Source organism: Hippocampus guttulatus, chromosome 7 (assembly GCF_054856545.1).
Source record: "Hippocampus guttulatus isolate MCC_2025c chromosome 7, RoL_Hgut_1.0, whole genome shotgun sequence".
Classification (NCBI taxonomy): Eukaryota; Metazoa; Chordata; class Actinopteri; order Syngnathiformes; family Syngnathidae; genus Hippocampus; species Hippocampus guttulatus.
The window spans coordinates 4,537,867-4,553,326 of record NC_141267.1 but is presented as its reverse complement, the minus strand read 5'-3'; the positions used below and the strand labels follow the sequence as shown (position 1 = coordinate 4,553,326).

Sequence of the window (15,460 nt, the reverse complement as noted above, 5' to 3'; positions counted from 1 at the left end):
GACACCCAAGGACACTTTCCAATTATGGTGGAAAATAACTATTTTGTCCCCTTCAAGCATGATGTCAAGCTCCTCTGTCTTTCACTGGTTACCTGTATTATTGCCACACTTTAACTTGTTTATAAGTATAAACCTCAAACAGTCCTACTTGAAACACTACGATGTCCAAAACAATAGAACTATCAAAGGACACTAAAAACAGAATTATAGACCTGCACCAGGCTGAGAAGACTGAATTTGCAATTGGTAAGCAGCTTGGTGTGAAGAAATTAACTGCGGGAGCAACAAAGGCCACCATCAGTAACACAACACGTCGCCAGGGACTCAAATCTTGCAGTGCCAGAGGAGTCCCCATGCTTAAGAGAGTACATGTCTAGGCCCATTGGAAGTTTGCTGGAGAGCATTTGGATGATCCAGATGAGGATTGGGAGAATGTCATATGGACAGATGAAACCAAACTACAACTTTTTGGTAACAACCCCTCCTCCGTGACCTTACTGTGGTGGAAGGGTTTATGTGTCCCAATAATCCAAGCATCTAAATTGTCGAGGGCTTTATGCCCCTGGCAGGGTCACCCATGGCAAATGTTAACTTGAATAGTAACTCCACTTGTATGAAGAACTCTTTATTTCGCAACCGATCACCTAGCCCAACAGTACGACAACTGAACTCACCCCCAAAGACTTGTGCTCTCATTCCCCCTTGTTGAGGCAACACTGCCCCGTAGCAGTGTGGTATTGTAAAGGTTGTTACTAAAAATAAAACAACAGCAAACAGGTCCTAGGTCAGAGGTGAGGAAACTACGGCCTGCGAGCCGGATCCGGCCCGTTAAGTCTTTTTAATCCGGCACACCAAAGGTTGGTACACAATTAAGGTTAAATGCAAATGATTGCATTCATTTCATTTGGACTTGTAATGACAGGCATTTCAACGCCAGGTGGCGTAGTTACTTGAAGTTGCAGAGCACAGGGAGGGAGGGGGAGATGATACGGAAGCCCGCAGTAGCGCCAACTCAAGTAACTCCCACTCGATACGACGGAATAAGTGTGTCGCGCCGCTATTTTCTATCATTGGATCCAAAACAGCGACATGCAAGTGACTGTTTATTGCAGTGAGTTTTACTAGAATTGCGAAAATTTTTACATCCTGTAGATCATGGCATCCAAACGAAGAGGAACAGTAATGGCCGTGGAAGAGAAAGTGAAGTGTATCTGATTTAATGAAGTGGGTTACAAAGTACGAAATATTCAGGAGACACTTGGAGTCTGAAAGTGTCAAATCTACAAGACTTTGAAAAACGAGGAAGCGATTCTTGCTCAGTCCGATTCTGGCTATTTCCATGCTGAGAGTGAATTGCTTGCGGCTCGACGGACAGTCGAGTAAATAAACATTTCATGGAATGGTTTGACTATTATCGTGCTTAAAACTTTCCGCAAACTGGACCGCTAATTCAATTCAATTTTTTTCAATTCAATTGTATTGGATGCCAGAGTAGGAGTTATGTGCTCCCTCTTACGAGTACCAGTCAAGAGGCAGGCAGCGGCATTCTGGACCAGCTGAAGGCGCTTAATGGAGGACTGTCTGACTCCAAAGTAAAGGGAATTGCAGTAATCGAGCCGGGATGTGACAAAGGCATGAATTACTGTCTCAAAGTGTTCATGAGAGAGGAGAGGTTTTACTTTGGCCAGCTGTCTAAGGTGTCTAAGGTAAGGTCTAAGGCTAATAAGAGAGTAAGCGAGGTCCATAGCGCTACGGGCATGGAAGACTTCGAAGCGTCCCGTGGCTGGCTTCAAAAGTTCGTTGCATGACATCAGCTGAGCAACGCTGTCTTGTGTGGTGATCGAGGGGAGGTCAAGTTCGAGACAGTGAGTGAGTGGAAAGAAAGCCACTAGGTCTTTTACTCGTCTCATTTTGTAGCAAATAGTCCTAGCTTTGTTATATTTTGTCACATACCTGTACTGTATGCTGCAGTTTTTGGGCAATATATTGTTGCACTTTGTTGCTTGTGTTGTCACACATGTATGTTGTTAACATACTTGGAAGTTCATACAGGACATATACCATAGTTGTTTCACTGTTCTCATTTAAAAAAAAAAAGTATGGTAATACTTCAATGCTTTTGTTCTGTTGATGTTTGGTATGGACTGTCAACATACAGTATGCAGTATGTACTGTATCTTGTGTTGACCCGGTCAATGTGGCCCCCGAGTCAAGACAAAAGGACAAGACAAAACATGGCTCAAAAGACCCATTATGATGGGTCAAATATATGATCCTTGGTTTCCCTTGTCGGACACGGGTCATCGAGGCCCCTGTATGGAGCCAGACCTCGAGGTGGGGCTCGCTGGCAAGCGCCTGGTGGGCCGGGCCTTTACCCATGGGGCTGGGCTGGGCTCAGCCCGAAGAGGAATTGTGGGTCCTCCTTCCCATGAGCTCACTACCAAAGGGAGGGGCCAAAGGGGTCAGGTGCAAAATGAGCTAGGCGGCGGCCAAAGGCAGTTCAAGCCTCGGCTACAGAAGCTAGCTCAGGGACGTGGAATGTCATCTTGTTCTGTCTCCCTGTGTTGGTCATTGTTTTATTTATGTTCCTCTGGGCAGGTTGTAACTGGGAAAATAAGTCCCTTGTGTTTTACATACTTGGCCAATAAATCTGATTCTTTTTTTTTTTACTAGGGGTTGTATTCACAGTAAATCGAGGCCTAATTGTTTAATTAACATACAACCTGAGAGGTGTTTCTTTATGATGTCCTCCATCCTAATAACCACTGCCTTTCGATGATCAAAGTCCTCCTCAGAAATCCCCTTCTGCCTGGCTGCTTCCAGAACAGCTGTGTCAATGGCTCTTAGCTGTAAGGTATTAGGGGGTGGCAGGGCACGTAGTTCATTTTCCTCCTGTTTTTCCTAAAATGGCAGAACGAAAACATATTTTTACTCTAATCCCATTTAACCTAAAATTTAAAAAACTATTTTCAGTGTAAGTGTAACTGAAAATTCAGCGTTTGGTCAAATACAAAATGTTGCATTCACGTACCATTATGTTCTTCTTGTGTCTCTTCTCCTTTATGTGTTTGTGTGCTGCTTGAATGTGCTCGATATGAACCGAACACAGCTTGCATATGTATTTATACTTTGGGTATTCTGAGGAATGCTGTGAAAACAAAGATTAAAAATATTCCACTTGCAAATATTCATTTATAACAAGTGTGTACAATTTCAGTCAACCATATTTTAAAGTAGGAATTCAAATTTCACTTAAGGATTGAAATTGGTCTTGTCAATGAGTTAACATGAACAGATTGATTACTCCCATACCTTTAAGAGCTTGTGGATATAATCTCTGTAAAGACGTTCCTCTGCCTGTCGGAGGCCAAGCTGTTGCTCCGTCAGCGATCCTTCCATTGTAACTGGCCCCACTGATGTGCACCCCTCAACAGTGTGATGCATCAGTGCTGCAGCTTTCAATCCTAAAAAACAGGACATTTATTAGCAGGCTACATTTAGTGAAAAAGAGGTAAATGTTGAAAACGATTCGTGAAAACCCACCATGACGCTTGTCACTTCCAGGAGCTCCGATGAAACTATTCTTTGGTTCTAAGGTGAAGTTCTCATGTGAAATTGGCACAATAGGAGAGCTGGTCTCTCTATTTGCAACTGAGCCGCTGTCTGTAGAAAACAGTCCCTTGAATAAAGACATAATGCCCTACTATGGATTTGGGCAAAGAAAGATTTATTTCCCTCTTTCCCTAGAACTTGTTCTTTCAGTCAGTAAAAATAACCTTGATGAGCACCTTTTCCCTGTATCCAATGAAGCTTTGCCTGCCACTTTTAGACTAAGATCATCCTTTGGGGCACTGGGGTTTTCTTTGTTGCACTTTAAAGAGACAGTGCGCTCTCTCTGTGCAGCTTCCTTTGCCAAACTGTGCAAGGATTTGGGTACTTTAGGATCAGACTGCTTGTTTGACTTTACAGAGACTCATCCATCCCTTAAGAGATGCTTTTAATCTTTTTGGTCTAAACACCATGGAGAGCCCAGAAGGTAGACCACCGAAAGTCTGGGTAAAAGTGGGAAAGTGGGGCGTAAAGTAAAATACATGGTAACCTCACAACTCTGCATTTTATTAAAATAAGCACAATTATTTCCTCCAATTAGGGGGTCACTTCATTAACATTGTAACATTATCAAACTTTCTCTCAATTAATATTGTAAAACAGCAAAAACCATAACCTATGTTCTGCACACGCAACAAATTAGTGCCCTGGGATATTAAACTACATTGTGATTATTTTATTTTGATATAGCATCACCTTTGCAGTGTTTAACTTCTTTAGTTGTTCTTGGAAATTATGTAAATCACTTGTTGCATTGAGGGCGGCCTGGTAGTCCAGTGGTTAGCACGTCGACTTCAGAGAGCTGAAACTCCACACAATTCCAGCTCTGGCCTCCCTGTGTGGAGTTTGCATGTTCTCCCCGGGCCTGCGTGGGTTTTCTCCGGGTACTCCGGTTTCCTCCCACATTCCAAAAACATGCATGGCAGGCTGATTGATCACTCTAAACTGTCCCTAGGTGTGAGTGCATTGTGTATATTTTCTGTGAGCGGTCCAACGGTACCAAGGGAAACATTAATTAAAGTAGGAACACTGGACAACACTATGATGCTCAGCAATAAATAATACAGCAGGAAAAATTTGTTTCAAAAAAAACACAACACACAACTTTTATGCTGTCAAACACAAATCTTATCCATTATTTCGATTTTCAAAGTTAGCTCAAGCTACGGTTAGGTCTTAATAAGCCTCAGTGCAACCATTTATTTGATAACCATGGTTGGGAAAAGACCAAGTACGTATGCGAACGGTCAAATTAGCATAACTTTCTAAACGTAAACACGAGCGAACACACGTCACAATTACTACCTTCGATGGGGAAGACAAACATTCTATGGCAAAAAGTGAGTCCCGTGTTATAACGGATGGTTTGATTTCACTTTTTGTGGAATTTGTAGTCTGAGAAAGCTAACACCAAACGGAAAAAAACCCTGTGGCTCACTGGACAAGCTAACGGGAAATAATACTATCACCCAGTTGTCAAACAGCAAGCCTTACAAGGCATAGTTATCGGCTCTGTTCAGTAATAAAAATGTACAAAAGGATTAACTTACTTTCAAGCTCTAAAGACGGTTTAAGATTATTATTTTGTTGCCTTCATGGTTCTGTTCTACATGTTTTGCCGAGCCCACGGCCTGGTCACAACAGCAGCACTTGACGCTATGTTCATACATTACACCGCTGCATTGTGGGAGCGGCAGTGACGCTCAGAGGGGCGTGTACAATGATGCATTCAGCTCCTCGATAATGTGGGTTTTCCCGTAACTCTATGGTAATCGGGTTTTTTTGTGTGTGTGTGTGTACAAAATGTCATGCCACAATATAAAAACAAACAAAGAAAAATAAAAACACAAAACAAAAAAAATATTTTTTGATCCGGCATTCCTACGTATCTAAAACCTTGTGTGACAAATCAAGTGAAAGGGTAAATATCAGTGGCTGGTGGTGAGTTTCTGATCTAGGCCTAAAGTGGGTATTTCGTGATCTGATCCGCCTCTTAATCACGCCATAACGTCACAATGTGTGCATAAAAAATAATATATTGTGGCGGACACGAGGACCATGCTTCTCAGGCATACAGTAGGGGGTGTGTTCATGTGAATGTCTTTGGCGCAAATTTGTAATTGTCGAGATCCACTTGTTGGCAGTCGTGGAATAAAGATGTGTTTACAGTCAATCGTGTCTGCTCCTTTTGACTGCCACATTGGTGACCATGACGTTAAGATTTCGGTTAACGGATGAAGAGGTGTCTTCCTCGGCCACGTCGCCCCAACTCCCGCAACTTGCAGCCCCGCCTCTGCCGCGAGGCTACCGGAGTTCTGGCAGAGCGACCCGGTTCGTGGTTCCAGCATGTGGAAGCGCTTTTCCACCTATGGGGAATCACTACCGATGATCTGAAATATTACATGGTCGTGGCGTCCCTCGACCAGCAGACTACACGTCCTGCGATGCAGCTCTCGCGGGCGCCTCCACAAGGCGGGAAATACGACGCGCTCAAACAGCTTCTGCTCAGGAGGTTCAGTTTGTCGGACTCGGAGAGAGCAGACAGACTCCTTTCCCTTCCCGGGCTGGGCGATGGCACGGCAGTGGATCTGATGGACAAAATGCTGTTGCTGTTAGGCTCGGATGAAGGCGGATTTCTATTCCCACGCATTTTCCTACTCCAACTACCAGGCCCAGTGCGCGCGGTGTTGGCTAACTCGGCATGTCTGACGACTGGCGATTATCGGGGTTTGGCTGAAGAAGCGGATCAAGCTCTGCTGGCTACACGACAGTTTGCCGTGCAAAGTGCGACGGCCGATCCCCTCCTCGAGGCGACACCAGGCGTTGACCCGACAGTGGTGGCCGGAGGGGTTATACGGAAGCAGCGCGAAAAGACTCGCTGTTTTTTCCATCAGCATTTTGACGCCAAGGCTCGGCGTTGTGTTCCCCCCTGCAACTACGAGGCCCCGGGAAACGCCAGTGCCGGAGTTCAGTAGCAGCCGTGCACGCCGGCAACAAAAACGAGCTGCTTTTCATCACAGACTCGTCATCAGGAAGACGTTTCCTGGTCGACAGCGGATCGCAGGTCAGCTTGCTTACACTAACCACCGCGGCCAAGGCAGCCGGTGGCTGCGGGCTGCCTCTGTGTGCAGCCAACGGCTCGCCCATCATCAACTTTGGTTCCAGGTCGGTGACCGTGTGCTTCCATGGACGCAATTTCCAGTGGAACTTTGTCGTGGCCTCAATCACAGTTCCGATCATCGGCGCGGATTTTCTGTGTGCACATGGATTGCTCGTTGATGTCGCTAACCGCCGGTTGATTGACGCTGTGTCGTTCGCCACTTTTCCGTGTGAGGCTGGGGGATTCGGACCATTAACACCCGCAAATTTTTTGGCATCGGGTGATGTTTATCAACGTTTCCTGACAGACTTCCCGTCGCTAACGACTCCCGCCTTTTCCGACGCCGATACTAAGCACGGGGTGGAGCATTTCATCCCCACAGTTGGCCCGCCGGTGTTTGCCCGCGCGCGTCGCCTCGACGCAGCAAAACTGGCAATTGCGAAAGGGGAGTTTGCTACAATGGAGCGTTTGGGAATCGTTAGGCGTTCAAACAGCCCGTGGGCCTCACCCTTACACATGGTGCCTAAAAGTGACGGTTCCTGGCGGCCTTGTGGTGATTTTTGTCGGATTAACAATGTTACCACGTATGACCGCGACCCCATTCCACACATTCAGGATTTTTCCGCGCGTTTGGCTGGCACCACAATTTCCAAAAGTTGGAATCCACCAAAAGTGGATTTGGTCCGTGGTTTTCACCAGGTGCCCGTGCAGGCGGATGATGTGCCCAAAACCGCAGTGACAACCCCGTTCGGGCTTTTCGAATTCCTGCGCATGCCTTTTGGGCTAAAGGGGGCTGCACAGACTTTTCAAAGATTGATGGACTCCGTGTTGCGCGACCTCGATTTTGTGTTCGTCTATCTCGACGACATTCTGGTGGCCAGTCCTTCACCAGAGGAACACCTGTCGCACTTAACTCATTGAAGACCACCCCTTTTCACTGGAGCAACCCCCTCAATCCCTCACATTTTACTGAATTTCGACTGATTTGCAAGGCCCACAGAATTTTCTGTTCTATGGCTATATATACATACAACCTGTCAAAAGAAAGGTGAGACTCTCTTCTTTCAGCAGAAAAAAAGGTTTGTTTCTATCTTTCTCCGTTCGTTGGCAATCAGCATTAGAAAACTGCTAAGTTTTATGGAAAACGCAGATTTTCTGCAGAAATCCAGAGAAAATGAGCTTTTTGTAAAAGCATGCATTTCAAGCATCATTTCAAGTTTTACACTATTGTTTGCTTTTGTGACAGCTCAAACACCTCAATAATGTGTTCCTCCTACAAAAGAACATTACAAATAATGTTTTTTGTAGCAAAATAATTTATTTGCACACAACAAAACTATTGAACTATGAACAAAAGTGCAGCTGTGGAGAAGATGGTTTTTGGCTTCCATCCAGTTTGTCACCACATCGATTCATCCCACCACGTCCAGATGCACGACCTATAAATTATAGAAACATAAAAAGTTGCAAATATATCTTGCTGCAGAGTGAGGTACAATAATTTTATTTACCTTTCTTTCCACCACCAAAGCGAGGAGTCATCTTTTGGCTTCTGGTTGGACAATCTGTAATTTATAGAAGTATGTACAATTACCACACTTTTATTTTTCTATTTTTTTATTGTTGCTTTCCACTTACATATCTCTCACACACACACACACATACATGCTCGCACACTGCTATTTACACTATTCATTCCACGTTGCTCAGCATCCAATTTGAAATGAAATGGAATATGAATTTAACACTAGTGGTTTTAGCAGAGCTGAGCGGACCAAATGTGTCCTGTTTTTTTTGTTTTGTTTTTTTTAAAACCTATGGCGACATGCAAGTCAGCACATTTACGGCGCATATTTTCATCCACATCTACGAGACGCATCAACCGTACATAAATGATTAGTGTTACTGGCAACGTCATAGTATAGCGGGGAATGTAGCGGTACATAAAAGTGACTGATGAGGCATAAGAAGTGATGAAGTTTTGAATGGGAACTTGCAAGCTAGTCAGCAGTTACCTCCTCGTTCCAGCGGCTCTGGCGAGGACTCTCAGCTGCTTTCCGTTATGTCCGAAGGTACGTATTCGTCCGACATATCGGGATCCAAATCGCTCTCCAATTCATCGTTTTCGCCGTCGTCATTACGAGACGATTCCAACGAATCGCTGACGTGTGCCCGGCGTCGGCCATGCGAAGCAATGCAGCCTCTTTGCCGTCATCGCTGGAAGTCGCCGGGGAGACGATTTGTGGGCGATGTGGGGCATCAGGAGGCACAAAATGCTCTGCCAAGTGATGATCGCTGACGTGGAGCAAGTTCATCTTCATCAGATGAACTCGAAACTCGGCGTGAGCTATGCGGGCTGCGTGTAGCACGCCATGTTTGTGCAGGCCGACGTTCGTTTGACGGGTGCTGCTTTCGATTCGTGACCGAAGCATCATTTTCTCTTCCACACAAACACCATCTCCTTTGTTGTTTTGTTTCGAGGACGCTTTTATACCGAAAAAAAAATCATTTTTAGTTAGTTATTTCCTTTTCTCCATCGTTGCTAGTTGCTAATGTTCCTATCCACTATCCCCTCCTTCACTGTACGCCCTTTCTACTACTTCTGCGGTGTGATCCTGGTTGATTTTTCCACCACTGCCACCCGATGGCCATTTTTTTGCTATTTAACATTGCCGTCAAGCCTAATCCTGTGGTGAGAAGTTGCATCAGACTCTCTTGCACCCTCCCCCATGAAAACACGTGATTGACGTATTAATACGTCATGGGGGGGGAGCGGCTAAGCGCTAATTGACGTATTTATACGTCAAAGGGTGTAAATGAGTTAATAAACAAACAAGAATATTTTTTTTTTATCTACGAGCCAGATGCAATCATCAAAAGAGCCATATATGGCTCGCGAGCCATAGGTTCCCGACCCTGGTGTAACCCGTCGCTCACCAAATGTCAGCTGAGATAGGGTCCAGCTCGCATGAGGACACACATTGGAGAAAATAAAGGGTTGGATCAATAGAACTGCGATGACTGGTGAATAGTCCAGAGTGGACCCCAACCCAATTCTTGTCCAAAATCAGAGAGTTGGATTAAACCCAGTGATGACAGGCGGTATAGTGTACAATATGGATGGATGAAAAAAGAGCAGTACACAGACAATTACGTTCCATTTAGGTTTAAGAGAAGCTGGAGTAGTTCACACCAATTTCTTGCCTCTTTGGCAGCTGTTATTTATGTTTACTTATGATGAGACTGTGGCATAATTATAAACATATTCTGACAATTTTAAAATCAAATGACTAAAACTGGTGTTGTACCTTGCCTAATACTGTACTCTGCAGTGATTCCCACAACGACTGTGCTGCTCCTCATGAGTGTGCCATGAGAGATCATCGGTGTGAAGCGGGAAAACATCAAATTTAACTTTGCCCAAAAACTATTATTTAGCCCCAAATATACAAAGTATATCATCATTAATTTGTGACCTGTAGTGTCTGTAGTGACAGGCAGAACAATGAAATGGTCTTCTACCAAATGGCAGAAAGTATAATTGACCTGTGACTGTGTCATTCAACAGAACAATATATTTGCATTCAACTTAAAGCTCCAGATTCCATACTTAGTAAGTCAATTGGTGAGTAAATGAAGAGATATCATCATTAACTCAGTCACACTCAGGGAAGTCACTATTGAAATGTTGATTCAATCGTTTGTCAAATCTGGCGACTCACATCAGGTGTGATATGACATTTGTGATACTTTCTCGCTGGCCTGAAGTCGCCTTCCTTCAGTGGGCCATTCACTGTCCATTTGAGGATTGTTCTGACAACATATGGTCCATCATTCTCAATTCGGAAGACCTCTTTTGGTTCCATTACTTGAGGAACATTGGTCCCTATGGGAGTTCACTGGCGTACCATTTGATGCATAAATCGTGGTCCGCCTTTTTTTCCATTGTGAGGTTTATTGAAGAATTGGTGCGCTTTGACATTGTTGTTGATGTCACCAAACTGTGGATGAAGCAAGATCTGAGCCTCCATGTTGATGAACTCTTCGAAATTTTTAACTTGAGTCTTCTAGCACGATTCACATTACTGCTTTCTAATCACGCCCACTCAGTGGGGTTTTTCCAGTGAACATGTTCATCCCCTCCGTGAGCCGTCACCATACCGTGGTGGAGGGGTTTGTGTGTCCGAATGATCCTAGGAGCTAAGTTGTCTGGGGCTTTATGCCCCTGGCAGGGTCACCCATGGCAAACAGGTCCGAGGTGAGGGACCAGACAAAGCATGGCTCACAAACCCCTGATTAAAATAAATGGCACTCAGTTTCCCTTGCCCGAAGAGGCAACGTGGGTCCCCCTTCTCATGGGCTCACCACCCATGGGAGGGGCCAAAGGGGTCGGGTGAAATGTGAGCTGGGCGGCAGCCAAAGGCGGGGACCCAGGCGGTCCGATCCTCGGCTGCAGAAGCTAGCTCTTGGGACATGGAATGTTACCTCTCTGGCAGGGAAGGAGCCCGAGCTGATGTGTGAGGCAGAGAAGTTCCGACTGGATATAGTCGGACCTGCCTCCACACACAGCCTGGGTTCTAGTACCAGTTCTCTCGAGAAGGGTTGGACTCTCTTCCCCTCTGGAGTTGCTCACGGTGAGAGGCGCAGAGCAGGTGTGGGCATACTCATTGCCCCGCGGCTCAGTGCCTGGACATTGGGGTTCACACCGGTAGACGAGAGGGTTGCCTCCCTCCGCCTTCGGGTGGGGAGATGGGTCCTGACTGTTGATTGTGCATATGCACCAAACAGTAGCTCAGCGTACCCACCCTTTTTGGAGTCCTTGGAGGGTGTGCTGGAGAGTACTCCTGCTAGGGACTACCTTGTTCTGCTGGGGGACTTGAATGCTCACGTGGGCAATGACAGTGAGAGCTGGAAGGGTGTGGTTGGGAGGAATGGCCCCCCCGATCAGAACTCGAGTGGTATTTTGTTATTGGACTTCTGTGCTCATCACGGATTGTCCATAACGAACACCTTGTTCAAACATAAGGGTGTTGATATGTGCACTTGGCACCAGGACATCCTAGGCCGCAGTTCGATGATTGACTTTGTGGTTGTATCATCGGATTTGCGGCCGCATGTTTTGGACACCCGGGTGAAGAGAGGGGCGGAGCTGTCAACTGATCACCACCTGGTGGTGAGTAGGCTCCAATGGTGGGGAAGATGCCAGTCCGTCCTGGCAGACCCAAACATATTGTGAGGGCTTGTTGGGATCGTCTGGCGGAATCCCCTGTCAAAAAGAGTTTCAACTCCCACCTCCAGCAGAGCTTTTCCCATGTCCCGGGGGATGCGGGGGACATTGCGTCCGAATAGACCATGTTCCGTGCCTCTATTGTTGAGGCGGCCAATCCGAGTTGTGGCCGTAAGGTGGTTGGTGCCTGTCGTGGCGGCAACCCCCGTACTCGCAGGTGGACACCAGCAGGAAGGGTCAAGAACGAGTCCTATCGGGCCTTTATGGCCTGTGGGACCCCAAAGGCAGCTGACGGGTATCGACTGGCTAAGCGGAACGCAGCTTCGGTGGTCGCCGAGGCAAAAACCCGGGCGCGGGAAGAGTTCGGTGAGGCCATGGAAGCCGACTCCCGGACGGCTTCGAGGAAATTCTGGTCCACCATCCGACATCTCAGGAGGGGGAAGCAGTGCACCACTCACACTGTGTACAGTGGGGATGGGGTGCTGCTGACTTTGACTCGGGACGTTGTGAACCGGTGGGCAGAGTACTTTGAAGACCTCCTCAACTCCACCAACACGCCTTCCTTGGAGGAAGCAGAGTCTGAGGACCCTGAGGTGGGCTCTCCTATCTCTGTGGTGGAAGTCACCGATGTGGTTAAAAAGCTCCTCGGTGGCAAGACCCCCGGGGTGGATGAGATCCACCCGGAGTTCCTCAAGGCTCTGGATGTTGACACGCCTCTGCAACATCGCGTGGTCAACGGGGAGAGTGCCTCTGGATTGGCAGACCGGGGTGGTAGTCCCTTTTTTTAAAAAGGGGGACCGGAGGGTGTGTTCCAACTACAGAGGGATCACACTCCTCAGCCTCCCTGGTAAGGTCTATTCAGGAGTGCTGGAGAGGAGGGTCCGTCAGAAAGTCGAGCCTCAGATTGAGGAGGAGCAGTGTGGTTTTCGTCCCGGCCGTGGAACAGTGGACCAGCTCCACACCCTTAGCAGGGTCCTCGAGGGTATGTGGGAATTCGCCTAACCAGTCTACATGTGTTTTGTGGACTTGGAGAAGGCGTTTGACCGTGTCCCTCTGGGAGTTCTGTGGGGGGTGCTTCGTGGGTATGGGGTACCGAACCCCCTGATACGGGCTGTTCGGTCACTATACCACCGATGTCAGAGTTTGGTTCGCATTGCCGGCAATAAGTCGGAATCGTTTCCAGTGAGGGTAGGACTCTGCCAAGGCTGCCCTTTGTCGCCGATTCTGTTTATAACCTTTATGGACAGAATTTCTAGGCGCAGCCGAAGCGTTGAGGGGGTCCGTTTTGGTGGCCTCAGTATTACATCTCTGCTTTTTGCAGATGATGTGGTACTGTTGGCTCCTTCAAGCAGGGCTCTCCAACTCTCACTGCAGCGTTTCGAGTGTGAAGCTGTTGGGATGAAAATCAGCACCTCCAAATCTGAAACAACGGTCCTCAGTCAGAAAAGGGTGGAGTGCCCCCTCTGGGTCGGGGAGGAGATCTTGCCCCAAGTGGAGGAGTTTAAGTATCTTGGGGTCTTGTTCACGAGTGAGAGCAGGAGGCAGCGAGAAATCGACAGGCGGATCGGTGCAGCGTCTGCTGTGATGCGGACGTTGTATCGGTCTGTCGTGGTAAAGAAGGAGCTGAGCCAAAGGGCAAAGTTCTCAATTTACCGGTCGATCTACGTTCCAACCCTCATCTATGGTCACGAGCTTAGGGCCCGGATACAAGCGGGTGAAATGAGCTTTCTCCGCAGGGTGTCTGGAAGAGGTAGCTAGGGAGAGGGAAGTCTGGGACCCGGCCCCGGATAAGCGGTAGAAGATGGATGGATGGATGGATGTTCATCCTCATATCTTGTCTGGGATGTTTATGTTCGCTGGCACCAGCCAGGCTGAGGTGCGGGGAAACTAGTTGTTTTTGTCCCCTCACTCAATGTTTATGATCACACCAGGTCACACTTGATTCTGTGTTTGTGAAACTGTTTTACATGGGGCGTGACTTTTCACATTCTCTTTTGCATACTGCCTCTATATAGTCTCATGTGTCCTTTATCCGAGGCACTCTGCGACGTCTTGCAGAAGTACAGAGGCTCTTGTGATGTTGAAATACAGAGTAGAAAAGACATTGAAGGGTTGGGTCTTTATTCCACTTTTGGAGAAATAAAAGAACCTTTGTGCGAAGGATCGACAAACAGATGAAATTCCTTTGCAAGTCTCAAATGAAACAGTTGCAACAGTTCCCCACTTTTTTCTCAATATGTTGGGAAGATTGATGATTGGTCACATATTAGCAACATTACCCAACTCATCCAGGTACTCTGCACCCAACACTGCAGTGAATTAAGTTCTTGAGAAACAAAGCAAAATCATGTTGGGTATGAAGCGTCATCTGTCTTTGTCATGGTTCTGTTTATACACTGTAGGGCTCCGCCTGCAGCTACACACCTGTTGGTCATTGTGTCATTAGTTTGTTTGTTTAAAAGGACTCCCGGCACAGCCACTTGCTGTCGGGTCATTGTTGCTGTTTCTCTGTGCACGTGTCATGTTTTGTTTTCTGTCTTGGGTTTTTCCCACTTTTATTTATTGTGATTTTGCTGGACTTTTTGAGTGAGTTTTTGAGTTAGTTCCACCTGTGTATTCCTGTTTGCATTTTTGGTGAAATATATTTTGTTCAGCCACCCTGTTCCTCCCTGCCTTCCTGCTTTTGGGGTCCTACTCCACCATCACGCAAAACTTGACAGTCTTTATAGAAAGACCATTCAAGGCTTTTTTATAGAAAGACCATTCAAGGCTGAAGCGACAATCTAAGCATTTCCAAAATGTTCCTCCAAGATCCCCTTTGCTTTGCAGTATCTTTGATCTAGTTCCATGTGCAAACAGCTCCTGACTCATGGTCTCATCAAACTTTTTTGCCATTCACGATGCTCGTCCTGTCAGACTACCAGATGAATATCATTCTGTGTCTTGGACCAGGCCAGATGTCACACGACAAGTCCGTCATCAACCAGACCCTGCCCAATCGTCGCATGCTTCCGTCAAGATCCAGTCCATCGGCGCGGGTCCCTCGGGGGGAGCAGCTGCCGTCATGTCGCATTATAAGATTAAGATTAAGATAAAGATATCCTTTATTTGTCCCGCAATGGGGAAATTACAATCAGAATTCAGAAAGGAAAACGCTGTGTAGGGAGAGGGGAAAAAAAAACCACGCTCGAACTATCCTCTTCTGAGGATAATTTAAGTCCAGGATAAAAAAAAGACCCAAGCACATAAATAAGCATATGACAGTTACAACAAGTCACAAGACATAACATGTAATGAGAGGGCGGATGGATGGCAAGGGGGAGGGGGGGGGCGACCGTGACGCAGCTTAACTGACCAGCTGCACGGTCCCCGATGCGCTCTGCAGATAATACTACGTCACGGGGGAAAAGAATCGGAGCGATGAAGACGGTGATAATAAGGATATGTATGCGCGTGTGATTGTCCAGTTGTGTATGTGTATGCGTGTACAGGTCATAGCTGCTTCGTCGAGGTCTGCTCATCAT

At 46.7% G+C, this 15,460-nt stretch overlaps 1 protein-coding gene across 5 annotated transcripts in view; it reads right to left on the bottom strand.

The window, feature by feature from the left end:
- tut4 (terminal uridylyl transferase 4) overlaps nucleotides 1-5,293 on the bottom strand; it is a 101,542-nt gene extending 96,249 nt beyond the window's left edge. The window contains exons 1-5 of one of the 5 annotated variants that reach the window (XM_086115428.1): nucleotides 5,160-5,293; nucleotides 3,544-3,663; nucleotides 3,313-3,464; nucleotides 3,032-3,148; nucleotides 2,721-2,901 (exon numbers count right to left, since the gene is read on the bottom strand). In XM_086115428.1, the coding sequence (XP_085971554.1) occupies nucleotides 2,721-2,901; nucleotides 3,032-3,148; nucleotides 3,313-3,444 (430 nt within the window). In that variant the 5' untranslated portion in view covers nucleotides 3,445-3,464; nucleotides 3,544-3,663; nucleotides 5,160-5,293. Of the gene's footprint in view, nucleotides 1-2,720; nucleotides 2,902-3,031; nucleotides 3,149-3,312; nucleotides 3,465-3,543; nucleotides 3,680-5,159 lie in introns of those variants that run through there. The other 4 variants (XM_086115432.1, XM_086115429.1, XM_086115431.1 and 1 more) reach the window with 4 other exon arrangements.
- Nucleotides 5,294-15,460: the final 10,167 nt, after the last annotated feature.